Raw genomic sequence first — 17,677 nt, forward strand, 5'->3', positions numbered from 1 at the left:
ATGATCAGCAGACATTTTGAGGAAACGTTGGAAGATCACGTGATTTTGAGAAACTATCAAGATATTGATAGTTTGTGCCAATTCCTTCAATTAAAAGAAGCGAAAAGAAAAGAAATGAGAAATAGAAGACAACATGACCAATATAATGGACCGGAAAGAAGGTATTCATCAAATTATGACCAGAGAAACCGACATCCCAGATCAACAAACGAATATAGGCCGAGAAATTACAATAATTACAATAGACAACAAAATTACGATAACCGGAATGATACACAAAATAGAACAAATGAAAATCACAACAGGAATAGAGATGCACAAAATCCTCCGAATAGGAATACGAACGAACAAAGGGACGATAGAAATAATCAGAGATTCCAACGACAAAACAGAAGAGAGATGAATCATGTGGCAATAGAAAAGGAGGAAGAAGAAGTATTCAATGAATCCAGACAGGATTTTCAATAAGGCATCCACTAAACAAAAGTAAAAAACTCTCCGGTATATTTTGTCACCCGAGAGAGTTTATACAGTTGGCGGGAAACGAAAAACAAAATTCTAATTCCAATCTAATTTTTTTAGATGCATTTATAAAACATAAAGCGATTAAAATTCTGATTGATTCTGGATCGGAAATTTCGTTAATCAATAAAAAACTAGTAAAAGAATTAAATATGGACAGATTTGTGTATAAGATTCCGAGGGTTGCTTTAGTGGGTGCAAATAATAAAAAATTGACGACAGTAAACGAAGGTTTAGGAGTACGGATCAGAGTGGGAGACCAATTCTATATTATGCAATGTGTGGTGATCGAAGATCTAAATCATGATATGATAGCGGGAATTGATGAATTGAGTGAAAAACATATCACCATCAATTTTTCGGAAAATCAACTGGAAATCAGAACAGAACCAGACAACATAGAAGAAGAAAAGGAAACAGATAGGAGAAAATTTTCTGAAAGGATAAATGGACAAGAAAAACATAAAGAAATCAATATGACGGTAGAGGATAAATCGAAAGCTCAAGAAAACAATCAATCCGAAGAGGAAAAGAGAATAAAAAAAAAGAAGAAGAGTTCGAAAAGAAAGCAGGAAAAAAAGGAAGTTATAAGCAGAAAAATGGAAGGAGCCGAAACATGGTGCTCGGAATACCAGATAGAAATTAAAGATAAAGAAAAAATAGAAGAAGAAATAACGGAAGAGGACAGAGAAGAAATGGCAATTATGGACGAGAATCCAGAATTTTGTGAAGAAGTAATACGGACAGTGAACACATGTGAACAAACTGAGGATGAAAGAAAAATAATATGTGGAGAAAACATGGGGAAGGAAATAGAGAAGATTTTAGAAAATTATGGAGATCTTATTAATGAAGAAAGCCGAGTGGCTAAAAATTATGAACATTCTTTTAAAGTTAAAAACTTAGAAAATTTTAAATCGAAAACATATCCAATCCCGTATAAATACAGGCAAAGCGTCGGACAGGAAATTGAAAATATGATCAAAGACAAGGTGATCGAAAGATGTGACTCTCCATATATCAACCCGATAGTATGCGTAAAAAAATCAAATGGTGATTTGCGATTATGTTTAGACGCAAGAAACATTAATTCGCACACAATCGCGCAATACGAAGCGCCTTTGAACATAGAAGCCATTTTTGGACGAATCACAGGATCACACATTTTCTCCAAAATCGATTTGAAACACAGTTTTTGGTTAATACCTTTGGCAGAAAAGTGTCGAAATTATACCGCTTTTTCTATCGACGGAGTGGTGTACCGATTTAGGGTAGTACCATTTGGACTACAAAGTGCATGCGCTGCTTTGGTTCGCGCATTACACACAATTTTAAATAGGCATGGAGAATTTGTTGTACATTACATAGATGATTTATTAATTTTCTCACCGGATATAACAAGCCATCTACGACATATTCATACTGTTCTCGAAGAACTTGATCAAGCCGGATTAAAATTAAATATTCAAAAGTGTCAGTTTTTCCAAAAAGAGGTATTGTATTTAGGATTCAAATTAGACACAAAAGGGATTAGTCTTGCAGAAGATAGAATCGAAGTCATAAACAAATACCCTAGGCCAACCAATTTAAAAACTTTGCGGGGATTTTTAGGAATGGTAAACTATTTCAAAAAGCTGATACCAGACCTCAGTACAAAAGAAATACCGCTAATAGCATTACTTAAGAACAATGTCAGATGGAAATGGGGAACTGAACAAGAAATCGCTTTCAAAAATTTAAAAGGAGCGTTTTCCACAGCTGTAAGAGTGCACCACCCAAGATATGAGCAACCTTTCATTCTCAGGACCGATGCTTCCATAAAAAAATTTGCAGGGGTGTTATCACAGATACAAGACGATATAGAGGTGCCAATATGTTTTGTTTCCCGTGTAACCAAAACGTATGAGAGAAAATACAGCGTTACTGAATTAGAGTTTGCCAGTGTGTTATTTTGTGTAAACAAATTACGTTTTTACCTACTTGGGGCAAGATTCACCATTGAAACGGACCATGCAGCGTTGGTACACATAATGAAAAATAGGTTGGTAAATAATAGAATTCATAGGGGCATTCTTTTACTCCAAGAATATGATTTTGAATTTAAATATATCAAAGGAACGGACAATATTTTGGCTGATGCGTTGACGAGAGATGAACAATTCCGCAAAGAGGACCACAAAACTCTCCACGTAGGCATGAACATAATGAGTGAAGAAGCAGGCTTATTTTCTTTGGCCAAAATCAGGGAAAATCAGGAAGAATTGAATGAAAGAGAAAAGCAAAGGGCTGAACAAGAAAATAACCTATATTTTAAGAGGGTCGATGGTAAAGAACTCTATGTAATCACGGAGCAAATGGCAAAAGAAGTTTTTTTAAAGTTACACTGTGACAACGGACATATTGGAAGTAGAAAGGTGTGGCTTATGTTCAGGGAGAACTACATTTGTTGACAGGACTATACAATAGCCAAAGAGGTGACTCGAAATTGTGTGACATGCCAAAAGTGTAAAAGTAGGAACTTTAAAAATGAAAACGTCACAAAAAACGTCGTAGCTCGGAAGAAACTGGATATTGTTGCTATTGATATGTTGAGCGATTTGATACCAACAACTCAAAGGAATAAACACATATTAGTTATGGTGGATCTTTTCTCAAAATATGTTAAATTGTACGCATGCAGAACCACAAAAGGAATTGAAATACTTAGGAAGATAGACAATTTTATAGAAACGGTGGGAAGACCAGACAATATTTTATTGGACAATGCGACATATTTTAGGAACGAACGTTTTAAAAGGGAATTAAGAGAGAGGGGCATCGATACAAAATTTATAAGCATCCGTCATCCACAGAGCAACCCATCGGAGCGTTTTATACAAGAAGTCACAAAATTTCTACGAATTGCCGCGGAAGAACATCATCGACATTGGGACAGAAAAGTGTTTGAGATCGAGACCTATTTGAATTGTGCTCCAAATACGGTTACCAAAGAGACGCCTTTATATATAATGAAAGGAACAATGCCTACAAGACCGTGGGAAGACACCGCCCCCAGACAATACGAAGAAGTGATCGAGTTGGTTCAAAGAAGATTGAGACGAAGTGGAGAGAAATATCTCCAAAGACAAGAGAGAACCCGAAGAAGAAGGCCGATCAAATTCCAGAAAGGAGATAAAGTCTTAGTGAAGGCACTGAGGGTGTCGAATTTACAAGACAATTGAACCGGGTTTTCCAAATACATTAATGCAGTGATTAGAGACAATAGAAGAGATTTTAGAAAGAGGTTTTTGTTAGTTTTTAAGAATTATAGAAAAATATTATTTGTAAATAAGTTTTAGGAAATTTTATAATTATAGGTAAAAATTTGTTTGTTATCGAAATGAAAAAATGGGGGAATTGTGACGAGTTTTGATTGGCGGAGATTGAAAAAGGTGGGATAGGTATGTAGGAATGAAAGTTTAGCTAGATTTAGGAGAGAGAAAAGATAATCAGTTGGTTTTCCAAGTCTGTAAGACGAACAGTGATTGTTCTCTGGCGGTTCCCGAGAAGTAGCAAGCAGTAGTGTTGAATGTTAGTGAGTTTTTGTGGAGTTAGTGTATCTGACAGAAGCTGAAGCAGCAAAATATTGTAAGTCATATTTTTCTACTTATATTCCAAGAGTCACTGTTCAGGCCAACGAGAGATTCAGTTTATCGTAAAGAGAAGATATTCCAAGAGTCATTTTTCACTCGGGCCAACGAGAGATTCAGTTTATCGAGAGGAGAAAGGCTATCATAATTTGAATGATTTGTGCTTTTGAAGGAGATCATTAAGGACGATATACTTGCAACAATCTGTTGTAAGATTGCTTATTACATAGGGAGCGGTTGAGAGGAGATAATATAGTCTACAAGGAACAAGGATTTGGACCACCCATCATCAGAGAGAGATATTTTTGTTTTCTGCAGTTTTTTTCTTTTATTGATAACACAATTTTTACACTTAATTTAGAAAGGATATAAATATTTTGATTAGGAGAGTTAGAATAGTTTGGGATTTTGAGATTTCAATTAATATTGTTTGTACCATTAATTTTGATTGTTCACGTACGTAGAACAAAATTTTGAGAATCATTATATGAGATTTGTTTATTGAAAACTTTTGAGTGTGAATTGTTTCATTATTTTTATTTCAATATATATTGTTAGATCATATGTGTTTTTTATTATTCCGGTATTCTTTCACCTTACCTTACCTTTCACATGTAATAGCATAGATATTGAAGCACGAATTTAACCCTGAGATAAAAGAATTAAAAATTGTGAGAGAGTCATAATCATATCATTTAAATAATTTTAATTAATCAAAAAATTAATGAGCTAATTATTGCTTGGCGCACCAAGACTTTAAATATCACAATAATATATATATATATATATATATATATATATATATATATATATATATATATATAAAGAAAAAGTAGTCCAAAGTTTTTCTAGTTTGGAAAAAATATATGTAAATACTTTTTTCTTTTTGGGTGTGGTAGTCAATAAAAAATAGAGCTTTGCTAAGGCGTACTATTTATTCTGAATCCAAGCTTTCGCTGGTTTTTTGCCACCTTTATGAAGGTCTACAAAGAAAATTACTATGTTGTAACAATTTGAATGGTGCCAAAAAAAGGCTATGTATGTCCATCCACGTACATTGGTGAAACTGGAAGGAATCTGTCTATTGGTGAAACTGGAAGGAATCGGTCTAGCCGTATCATTTCTCATAAGAGTAATTGTAGATTAAAAACAAACCTACTTGTGCTTTGGCAGAGCATACTATCGATCTAGACCATAAGATAGATTTCAATAATGTAAAAATATTAGCCAGAGAGAAAAATAAATTTAAGAGAACTTTCTTAGAGATGTTACATATCAGCAAGAGTGATAATAACAATCTGAATAAGAGATCTGAGATCCAGAATCTTAGCAAAATTTACAATTTTATATTGACTTTTGACTGAGCTATTTTGCATCTCACAGTTTTCTTTTTTTTCTTTTTTTCTTTTCTCTTTTTTTTTAAATTTCATTATTAATTGAATATTTTTGATCAAACTTCAGTTACTAATTCAGTTTTATTTTGTTTGAGTTATTATTTTTTCTAAACCTATTTACTAAATACTATTTTCTTTCGATTGCTTACAAATAACATTATTGATTATAAATTAATAATATTGCTTATAAATAACATTTTTAATTTCCCGCTTAATTTCAAGTTGGTAATACAGTTGGTAGTACTCAAAATTCATAAACAGTATTTTGTGAGACGTTAGTTTCAAAGTTGTTTTTTGTATTTTCTTCAAACTATTTAAACAATAATTGTCCTCCCACTTTCTCTTTCTGCTCGTGAAATATGACTGAAATCAAGCTTGCAACGACGACTGTTTTAACATGTCGTCCTTCATTTTGTTTTAACTTTTAACGTATTTATTAATATTTAAAGTGTTTTTTTTTAACAGTAACATTTTAAAATTTAGTTGCAACTTCAGTATTATCATGTTATTTAACGTTGTTGTTTATGCCACGAATCTTACATTCGGTTAAGTTTTTTATAGTTTTTTATAGCCTTTTTTTGGCACCATTCAAATTGTTACAACATAGTAATTTTCTTTGTAGACGGCAAAAAACCACCGAAAGCTTGGATTCAGAATAAATAGTACGCCTTAGCAAAGATCTATTTTTTATTGACTACCACACCCAAAAAGAAAAAAGTATTTACATATATATATATATATATATATATATATATATATATATATATATATATATATATATATATATATATATATATATATATATATATAGTAAACTCTTAAATATTGGGGAAATCATTGGGGAAATATTGTATATATATATATATATATATATATATATATATATATATATATATATATATATATATATATATATATATATATATATATATATATATATAACAGATGTTTTTGACAGTTTGGGGACAGTTGTATTTGTTAATTTGGAATGTTGAAGTATATAGTTGTCACTTAGTTAAAAACATTAATAATTTAATGACTGACTGTAGATGACAATTGAATGGATCCCTCGTAGCATGCGACGGGCAAATTTACTAGTTTATGATAAATGAAATGACACCCTATGAACCCTAAATTATGACTGTCCAGTGCCGGAGTTTTCAGCGAACGAGAAGTCATCGAAGCTACCAGTCCCAGAAGCTACTGAGGCCCCCGGAGTAGCCGTAGAGTCACTCCATGTCCTACTGCATGCGGTACATACACCACGTAGGCGCAGGCATACCCCCTACTAAGACACCGGCTGGCAAATGATTATGGGTTTCTGATGGCCTAGAGGACGACGAACTCGGGGGTGCTGTGATAGAAGACAGTATCTGCAGAAGAAGATGACCACCGGAGGCTACTGTGCTGTGTTGTGATTTAGGTACGAACTATTACAGACTATACTGTAAAGACTTGGTCGAAGACTACACACGTTTATTAATAATGAAGATACTGTGTAGTGCCCTTTTGGTAGTCACTTTTTTTGTTTTTTCTATCTTAATACATTCGTTATATCCTCCCCTTTCATTTGCTATGTCACATGTTAGGATTCGTTCAGTTGTTTATTTCGTACACATCCGAAGACCTTCTTTAAGTCAATAAATCAAAATTTCTCTCTTAGTTTAACTAGTTGGTTGAGTTTACCGAAAGTACAAGCTGATGATAGCCGCAAATGTCAAACATGGAACAAAAAATTTCGATTCAGCAGTGTTGGCATGTTTTTATAATGTAGATACTGTATGCTTCAAATATAAAAAGATAAAGCTTTAAAAAAGTACATTTTGTTTATAGTATGTTATGAATTCTGCAATTTTTGATTTATATAAAATAAGAACGAGTAAATATTTGTTTCTTTGGAGATTAATTGCAGTTATTTATTAGAAATTTTTTTGGCAATTACCCTTTGATCGATTAGGGAATAAATTTGGCAATCGTCAAATCAGCAGTTGCCAGATTACAACAGATGTTTGCAAATAATCTCGAGAGAGACAAATTTTTACTCGTTATTGTTTCATATAAATTAAAAATTGTAGAATTCATAAAATAGTATAATCGATATGTACTTTTTAAAAGCTTTCGCTCTTTATATTTGAAGCATACAACATATGCATCCTAAAAACATCCCAACACTGCCAAACCGAAATATTTAAATTCTTAGATTTGCGGCTTGTAAAGTCACAAAGACTAAACTGGCTTGGTCACCTAGAAAAAATGCCAGATAATCGAGCTGTAAAACTAGTCCAGAGATGGAAGCCCCAAGGAAACAGAACAAGAGGAAGGCCCCGTAAAAGATGGATAGACGACGTAGAGAGGGATCTTAAAACCATGAACATCAAGCAGTGGCGAAGGAAAGTATCCGACAGGGCAGAATGGAAGAACATTGTTAAGCAGGCCAAGACTCACAAAGGGTTGTAGCGCCATTAGAAGAAGAAGATTTGCGGCTATATTCAGCTGGTACTTTCGGTAAACTCAACTACCTATTTTTATGTATAGTACCCTATGGCATCTCGTATGTAACTATATGTTCATTAATAATGAAGAAGCTGTAAGACTTTTGGTAGTCGCTTTATTTGTTTTTTCTATCTTAATATATTCGTGATATCCTTCCCTTTCATGTAACGTATCACACGCTTCAATCGGACCAAACACAAAGGAGATATGATGTAATGGCCTCTTGGCAACGCCGCATTGTCTGTTTTTGCTGTCTCAACAGATTCGCTACCGCGTCTCGTTTCCAATGATGTACCATACGTCACGATCTGACAAACTATTCTACCCCCACCATAAAACGCTCAAAAAATTATTTAAAATTCTACATAATTATGTTTAACTTGATTTAATTTATATAATTCTAATTACCTTTATTTAATTTTATTTAATCTTAAGTTTTTATTTTATTTTATTTTGATAAAGCGTTGACGTTTGTTCAATGTCTTTTTATTTTTATAGTAAATGTGTGTTTATCTTACCCAGCGACATATAATAAATATATGTATATTATACGTCATTGATCTTACTTTACAATTTATTACACTAATCTATATTTTTAGCAATTTTTGAAAAAATTAATAATTAATATTTGTATCATTAATTATGTATGTAATTAGTACGTATTAATATATGTAATTAATTTTGCTAGTATTTTTAATTGAACGTATCATTTCAAGAACAAAATTGTATGAAATGTCAGATTTGAGTAGTTCAGATTTTCTTTCCTAAATGGCGATAGGTTTTAAATCTAAAATAACGTAAAGCTTGAAATTATTTTATAATAAATTCTACCTTAAAAATATTATTAATTATATTAATGTATAATTAATACAGTATTATTTATTAAACGTATCGTTTCAAGAACAAAATATGATTAAAATATGGTAGTTCATATTTCTTTCCTAGATGGCGCCGTTAGTTTACTGGGCTTACAATGTGACCTGTCATAGCCTTTTATATAGATAAATTGTCCATTTTGGTCGTATCATATAGCTGGATTGGTTTGCATAAATTGCATTCCATTATAATTGATCATATTTTCCATTTACTTGGATTGCTCTGTGGAAGTTAAAAATTTTGATATTGTCATACTCACAGTAAGTAAATTGGTTGAAGAACTGGTATTCATTTGGACACTTTTTAATTGCCCGATAGCGGTATTATAATATAATATAATCACTTATGTTTTTATTATACTTATTTATTTTTAACAATAATTACGGAGCCTCACTGTTCGGGCTCTGGAAGCCGAATCTATACAGTGGATAAGAGTGTCAACTTACTAATCGCAAAAACTTAGGGATCGTGAGTTCAAGTCTGGTCGAGATGAGAATTAAAAAAAAATCTTTGTCCGATCGCTACTCAACTCGACGTACCGTAGTATCTCGATATTAAAACAATTTGTTGTAAAGACAATGAAGCCGACTTAACTTAGTAACAAGGAAATTAGGGAATGAGATAGTAATTCGTAAAAAAACCCATATGCATGATAAATGCGACGATGGCCAAGATGCTATCAGCAGTAAAAATTTAGAACGACACGTCAAACGCTTTTGAACCACATAGGGGATTAAGGTAGGGAAACGCGCTGGCGTGTCAGCTTTTTAACAGTACTTTAGAAAAAGTCATTTGATATACTAATTTAGCCAGCAGGGGAACTATATTTAATAGATAAGTCCAAATTTTACTATTTAGTATTAGTAGACATTATAATAAGAATAAGGAGGACGTGGACATTATAATAAGAATAAGGACAACCATGGAAATCCTAACTGACCTAATATAGCAGCAGAATGAATGGCATTACATATAAATCAAAATAAAACCTAATTTATGCCGAGTAACACAACCACGAGAGTTGGAAATGTTCACGCAGATCTTATTGACAATCGCCAAAACTTCGAAGCGGGAGTTAATATATCGGTTGACATCGGTTAACCCCAATAATAACACATTAGGGGAAATAAAAAGGCAGACCATAATTGCAAATAAGTGTTATCATGGTGTATCAAAGTACTTAGCTAACTGGAATACTGAATCTGCTTTTATATCGAACTTTGTGTCGAACAATATTTATCGTTGTAAGTTTGCGGACTTTCTTGTTCGTATGTTTGTATTCTTGTTTTAATGTATTTTAGATACCTTTCATTTTATAATATATAGTTTGCTTTGTTGAATCCCGTCCAAGTCAGTCTTTGATATTATTTTGAAGCAATTTTTTCAAGTCAGTGTTTTTTGTTTTTTGAATTTGGAATAATTTTTAATGTCTGACTTTGTCAAATGTTTTTTCAAAATTGAACGTAACAAACATGCAGATCCACATTCATATCAATGCATCTTTGAACTATCATATTAAAAGAGAATAACGTCTCTCTAGTTTCTAGTTCCAGTTCTTCTAGTTTTTTATTTATACGACCATGTAATATTTTCAAGAATAATTTGAGAACATGACATCACGGCGTTTGTATTTTTAGGTAGGTATAGCGCAAAAGGTAGAGAGTAACCATTGTTTCGGTATATGTCCTGTTTTGTATATTGAGTTGAACATTACTATTATGTCTAAGGTGTCATCATTTATTTATTTTAAGCTATCTATGGGGATTTGGTCTGGACCTACTGCTTTGCCATTTTTACTGTTTTTTCGTTTGTAAGCTGAAGAGAAACGAAGACGTTTCCCTTCAGCTTCTCTTTCTTTGTGACGACGTCGTTCTACAGCTTTATTTTCTTTAAGATGACGTTTCTCATCAGCTTCTTTTTCTTCTAGGCGACGTTTTCTTATTTCGGCAATAATATCTCGAATTTCCTCGATCTTGCTTTCGTTTCTTGTTGTTATGATATAAATTGTCGACAATACCTTCTTTCACGTAATCCCACTTTCTTCTGGCACCAATTGTTACGTTTTTCTGTGAGTTCAGGGATTAAGTGAAGTACAGTTAGTTAAACTAATTTTATATTAGGCAAAAGAAATAAACTAGACTTACTCACAATCAATTTAATTTTACTACCCAAAACGACCGGTTTCGCTTTCTAAAATTTGCAAAGCATCTTCAGGTCAAACGGTACAAAGTAAATTAAATGCTGAAATTATAAAAAGCCCATATTAGGGTGCTGTCTTATAAAGATATAGATCAAAAAAGTTATAGTAATTATGCCAATATTACATGTCTGTGTTTATTAATATGCATAAAATTGATTTAGTAGACAAAGTAAAAACCCACAAATTGGTAAGAGATAATCTATTGAATTGTAATAAATTAGAAATAAACAAAATACTAGTTACATGCCGGTACAAGAATTTTTATATAATTATTCGTGATACATAGTTCAAACTATCCTGTATTGCTGATAATGGGTGATCTTCGGTCAATGTTGTAACTGTGTGACAATTAACGAGGAAGTTTCTTGTGGGGAGAGATGTTAACAGATGATATAGGAGTAAGGTATATATGATTGTTTATTAAATGAAAGAGTGATGTTTTATATTAGTTAAATTATTAAAGTTATTTATATTTATTCAAGAGATATATTTTAGAAATATGTGTTAAATTATTGAAATTTTTTACAGAAAGAGGACAGTTATATGACAATGAATAAAAAGAGTTGTGCTATTTTGTGGGTGTGCAATTTCTTTGACTTGGTATTATCAAATTTTGGATAAAAAACATTTAATTTCTGTTTCTTTTAGACAACACCCTAATATGGGCTTTTTATAATTTCAGCATTTAATATACTTTGTACCGTTTGACCTGAAGATGCTTTGCAAATTTTAGAAAGCGAAACCGGTCTTTTGGGTAGTAAAATTAATTTGATTGTGAGTAGGTCTAATTTATTTCTTTTACCTATTTGAAATGGACTCACACAACCAACACATTCATGATTTTAATTTTATATTATTTTAAACATTCAAATATAAAAAAAAACATCTAACTCACCATATAAATAAAAAAATTTCTCGTTTATAATTATCGTATATCACTTTACAAGATAAACACTTCGCTAGTCGCATGAAAACTGTCTCTTTAAAGTGACGCCGCAGCTGATTTTATACACGAACAGATGCTCTACATATCACCAGCGAAGTCATGAACGCCGAGTCGGCACTTTCAACACGAAATTCCCGTAAAATATCGCGAATAAACCATTGATAGAACGCAAGGTAGAACTTTCGAGATATTACAGGACCGTAATTACAGTCACAAAACATTATTATCCCGACACCAATTCCGAGGGAACCGTCTTGACTTCCTGAATAATATATTGTTTTATTGCTAATTTTCTTCCTTCCTGAAGCAGGCCATTGGACGTCGCTGATTTTTAATATATCTATATTCAGTCTTTCCATTTCTGTAACTGCATTATGCACTTTCCCAGCTTAATGTAGACTTAACATTCCAAGTCGCTGCTTTGCAAGGTTTTCGCATATTGACGACTTGGGAGGCCTTGCAGTCTTGTGATTTTTCTCCTCTGACGGATATTGTTTTCCGAGTTTTAAGATCAGTAACCGTATACCATGTTTATTTCCATCCATTTCCGTTACCGTATCTCCATGCCATTGACTATTTCTCTTTCTTCAGTCTTTAGAAATGATTTTTCATGTCTTAGACAAGAAGGTACCTTTTATTTTACAATGTATAGCTTAATTTGTTGAATGCTGCCCAAGCCAGTCTGATTTGCCTTTCTTCTAAGCTTCTAAGTGATTGTGGTGAGCATCTAACTAACGATGAAATTTTCAATAATTTTTAATTAAACTTCTCATAATACATACTTTATTATCATACCGTTCTTTTAAAGTATTTAGAGCAATATGGAAGTTAACTTTAATCACTTCCAAGCTTTTAATTAATTCCAGAGGTTCACCGGTATATTATATTAGCCTTTGTAAATCATTTAAATCGGAGTTTTGAATTACTATCGTGCTAAACAGTTGAATAAAAGAATTCCAGTCTGAAATTCACCTGTGAAAACTTTCATTGTTATTTCTGGCAGTCTTATTGAATGTCTAGAGCTTTGACTTTTTGGAATATTGAGAAAATCTACGTTAGTTGCAATTTCATTACTATCTTTAATTTTTCTTTGAATCCTTGCCAGAGCGTTACAATATTTACATTCTACATCATCCCTATCTGAAGATTCAACATCAGTATCTTCAGAGCATTCGATCTGATGCTGAATTGCTTCATACTGTTGAAAATAAGTCCTCAGTTGCCTTTCTCTATTTTCAAAGTGCAAAATATCAATTTCTGAGTCTTGGTCGATGTTAAACCAATTAAAAATTCTAGTGATACCTACTAGAATTTGAATTTCAATACTTTCCATTCAGTTTTCAGTGTCTAAAGCCATTTTTAAAAGATGTTGATAAAATTCTTATATATATATATATATATATATATATATATATATATATATATATATATATAATATATATATTATAAATATAATATATAAATTTAAATATTTATATAATATTTAAACTTATATACACATAAAAATCACTACTATAATAAATTAAATAAACTATAAATAATATAATATATAAATTACTATTTTGAATCAGTTTTAAATGCTTTATGAGTTTAATGTAATAATATATAAAATTAAAATGTTCTACAGTACCTAACCTTTAAACAAAACAAAACACACCAAAACATAATACACAAATAGCTGTCAACTTCACACCTGTTGTATACTCTGTAACTGTGTTCGTGTGAAGAGTGTGTGTGAGAGAGAGAGAGAGAGAGAGAGAGAGAGATCCGCTTACCTTGTATTTATGAGAGCAATAGAGTTTAGATTCCTTGTTGATTGCTCGGTGACTCAGTAATCACAGTGTATACGAAAAGAGATGTATACCAACCATGTGCTGCAGAGAGAGAGAAGATCCCGTGTTACCGGCTTTCATGGCTTGAATTTTAATTTTCTTTTTTCTTAATTCACCTTCCACAAGAGATCTACCGATGAAGGATCATAAAGGAAAATAAGTATATTATCTTTACCAATTTTCCGTAGAGCATCAAACCCTCGTGATGACCTGTCGTATTTGTATTACAGGATTTTGTGTGGTAGCAGATTCTTTTTGTTTGTCTCTCATGGGGGTGAAATTATTCACACCTTTTTTTACCGGTGTATCTTAATTCCACGATATATATTTAACTTATACACTTTACAATAATAAGGTACACCTTTCAATACTAATTTACTGTGCTCTTATGCAGAACGGGAAAGAGAGAGAGAGAGAGAGAGAGAGAGAGAACAATGTCTTGAGCGACTTCACTACTTAAATGACCAAAGGTGACTTTTTTGAATACATTTGCAAGTACTGATTAGTACCTACCAAGGGGTTTGAAGGCTGGAGAGGTGTTAAAAAATGTTGACGATCATCTGGCCTTTTAACTCATAACAGATAATATTTCAAATGCAGATCTCGCAAAACACAGTTGCGGCGTTAGATTAAATTGGAGTAGTGAAAAAATGTAGTTGGTTTTCCAACATGGTCAACAAATGGTTTGACACTTAAATAATAAAAAACCAATGAGTAACGAGGAAAGGGTACAGGTGGTTATAGACTCTTGCCTGCACTGGACCTGTTTTACGGAATTGCCACTAGTTTTCAGCTTCACGCACAATTAAGCCCTTTAATTTACGCTATCTATTGGTAAATTAACTACAATTTACGTAATTTACGTTTATATTAAGAAAAATACTTCAGCTGACGTTAACTACTCTTAGACATTTACCTTAAAAGTGTAATTTTTTACATACGAAAGTATTTAAAGTATATCTTTCCCGATAATATACAGAAAATAGCAGTAGGGCAACGGTAGTATGAAGTCTTTTTTAGTTGAATAAGCACTAAAACGACACAGCTCGGAATTTTTGAGGTGTTGCCAAGTGCCTTAAAACTACTTGCGTACTCTGCCCCTCCTTCAAACCTAGGTGTCTTTTTTGACTCTTTATTTCAAGTATTGTGTTTTTTGTCATTTTTTTCTTGTATTGATTATACCAATTAGCCAGACTTTGTTGTTTTTAGAATTGAGTGTCATAACTATATTATAACTTGAGCATAATAAATTTATTAGTGTTCATTAGTAAGTTAGTTTTACTTGACCGTTTATTATTGAACCAGTCTCATTTGATCGAAAAATATTTATATATAATGAGATGAGGTTCTAAGAGTTCCATAGCAAATTCTTGCGTAGTTCTTCACTACATCTGTAAATAATTAGCAGAAGAATCATACAAAGGAAAATCTATTTAAATTTACTTATTATACATACTTTTTTTGTTTCTGGTTAGTAATTTTACAGTTTCAGTTTACAGTTTATGTGTTGATAAAGTACATAAAAATGTTATTATTTTTTAAAAAAATAAAATTAAGATCTATTAGAAAACTTATTGACAACCGATTAAATTATTATGTAGTTTATTAATTTTTTTGTCATTTATTCAACACTCAAGTAGAATATGTACGAATTTTCCCATTCTACTGTAACAGCAGTATGAATTAATCTATAATTTTCATTTTGTGGTTTTAGTACGGTGTTAGTACTTCATTAGCAAAATAAGAAATAAATAAAAACTATTTTATTTATTTTAACTAACTGTACACTATAATATACACTATGTATACAATTATAAGAAAACTATACCCACCTAAAGTAAATAAGAATAAATAACAATTTTAATAGAAAATACGTTATAATTGATGTTTCGATGTTCATCGCAAAAATGATTTCAGCACCATATTAGGTAACTGACATAAAATCATAAAATTTATTTCTTTCCAAAATAAATATTTAAAAACAACTTTTATAAAAAGACAAACAGCTTTCATGTAGTCGACTATTCAGATCATTTTAAGTAGGGTGAACTATTTATTATCTATATTATGAGTGACACTACCATAATTAGATACATGTTATTTCCTACAATAATAAAGACGTGAAAAAATTATCTGTAAATAGTTTAGGCGCACGTTTTATACTAAATTATAATGCATTATTTTATATGAAAACTAGTAAAATTTTTATTTCAGATAAAGACTTATTGCTATGTGATTGTCCAGGTTTAGTGATGCCTAGTTTTGTCTTTTCAAAAGCAGAAATGATTTTAAATGGAATTTTACCTATAGACCAAATGAGAGATCATGTACCTCCTATCAATTTACTTAGCAGTCTTATACCAAGGCATGTCATAGAAGATAAATATAAAATTATGATTCCCAAGCCCATGGAGGGAGAGAATCCTGATAGAGATCCTACTGCGGAAGAATTATTGAATTCATATGCATGTAAGTACAATCGTTATTTGACAACTTAATTTTTACTCATAATTTTCGTTTCTTATAGTTTTTCTCACGCCTTTTTTTCAGTTTTTCCTTCGCGGCCTTTCATTTATTTCTTATATATGTAGTAAATGGCGACAAAAAATGGATATCTGTGATTAGTTCTCGGAGAAAAACATTATTACATCATAATATATATATATATATATATATATATATATATATATATATATATATATATATATATATATATATATATATATATATATATATATATATATATATATATATATATATAGATATTTCGAAGAAATGAAAGTCCATTTTCCTGGATTACCTGTAGTAAACAAAATTTAAAGATATGCATAAATTATTTTCTTTGTAAAATATATTCGAGTGACGTGAGTGAGCTTAGTGAAATCGTGAACAATGCGAGCGGGTTTTCCAAATAGACTTGTACGTCGATATACAGTGAATAAGACAATAGAATAGAAATATTTAGAAAATATAATTCTCCGTTAGTTCTTAAGAATTTGTAGAAACCGATTAGCATGTTAATAGTTTTTAGGAAATTTATAATTGTAGGTAAAATTGTTGTGTGTTATCTAAATGGTAGATGGGGATAAGTGTGACAAACTCTGATTGGAGGAGATTGAAAAAAGTGGGATGGGTATGTAGGAATGAGAGTTTAGCTAGATTTTTGAGAGAGAAAAGATAATCAGTTGTTTTTCCAAGGGTTCAAGGCGAACAGTCGTTGTTCTCTGGTGGTTCCCCAGAGGTAGTAAGCAGTAGAAGTGAATGTTTGTGAGTTTTCTCGGAGTAAGTGTATCTGGCGGAAGCTGATCCAGTAAAATATTGTAAGTTATATTTTTCTACTTATATCCCAAGAGTCACTGTTCAGGCCGGAACGAGAGATTCAGTTTATCGAGAGGAGAAGAGGCTAGCATCATTTGAACGATACGTGCATTTGAAGGAGATCATTAAAGACGATAGCTCGCAATAATTTGTTGTAAGACTACTGATTACCTAGGGGACTGCTAAGAATAGATAGTGTAGGCTACAAGGAACAAGGACAACAACAACATTTGGACAACTCATCATCAGAGAGATAGTTTTACCATTCGTCAGTTTTTCTTTATTAACAAGACATTTTTTTAACAATTGCTTTAGAAAGGATAGGAATATTTTGATCAGGAGATTTAGAACAACAATTTTGATTTGAAAATTTAATTTATATTGTATATACCATTAATTTTTGAAGGTTCACGTACGTAGAACAAAATTTTGATAATCATTATATGAGATATTTTTTATTGAACATA

General features: G+C 31.6%; 1 protein-coding gene across 1 annotated transcript in view; it reads left to right on the forward strand.

The window, feature by feature from the left end:
* The window catches only part of Ns3 (nucleostemin 3), a 157,988-nt gene that overhangs the window by 41,649 nt on the left and 98,662 nt on the right, over nucleotides 1-17,677 (forward strand). The window contains exon 5 of the mRNA XM_072543616.1: nucleotides 16,107-16,361. Coding sequence (XP_072399717.1) covers nucleotides 16,107-16,361 — 255 coding nt within the window. The remainder of the gene's footprint in view (nucleotides 1-16,106; nucleotides 16,362-17,677) is intronic.

This window comes from Diabrotica undecimpunctata, chromosome 9, assembly GCF_040954645.1.
Source record: "Diabrotica undecimpunctata isolate CICGRU chromosome 9, icDiaUnde3, whole genome shotgun sequence".
NCBI classification, from domain to species: domain Eukaryota; kingdom Metazoa; phylum Arthropoda; class Insecta; order Coleoptera; family Chrysomelidae; genus Diabrotica; species Diabrotica undecimpunctata.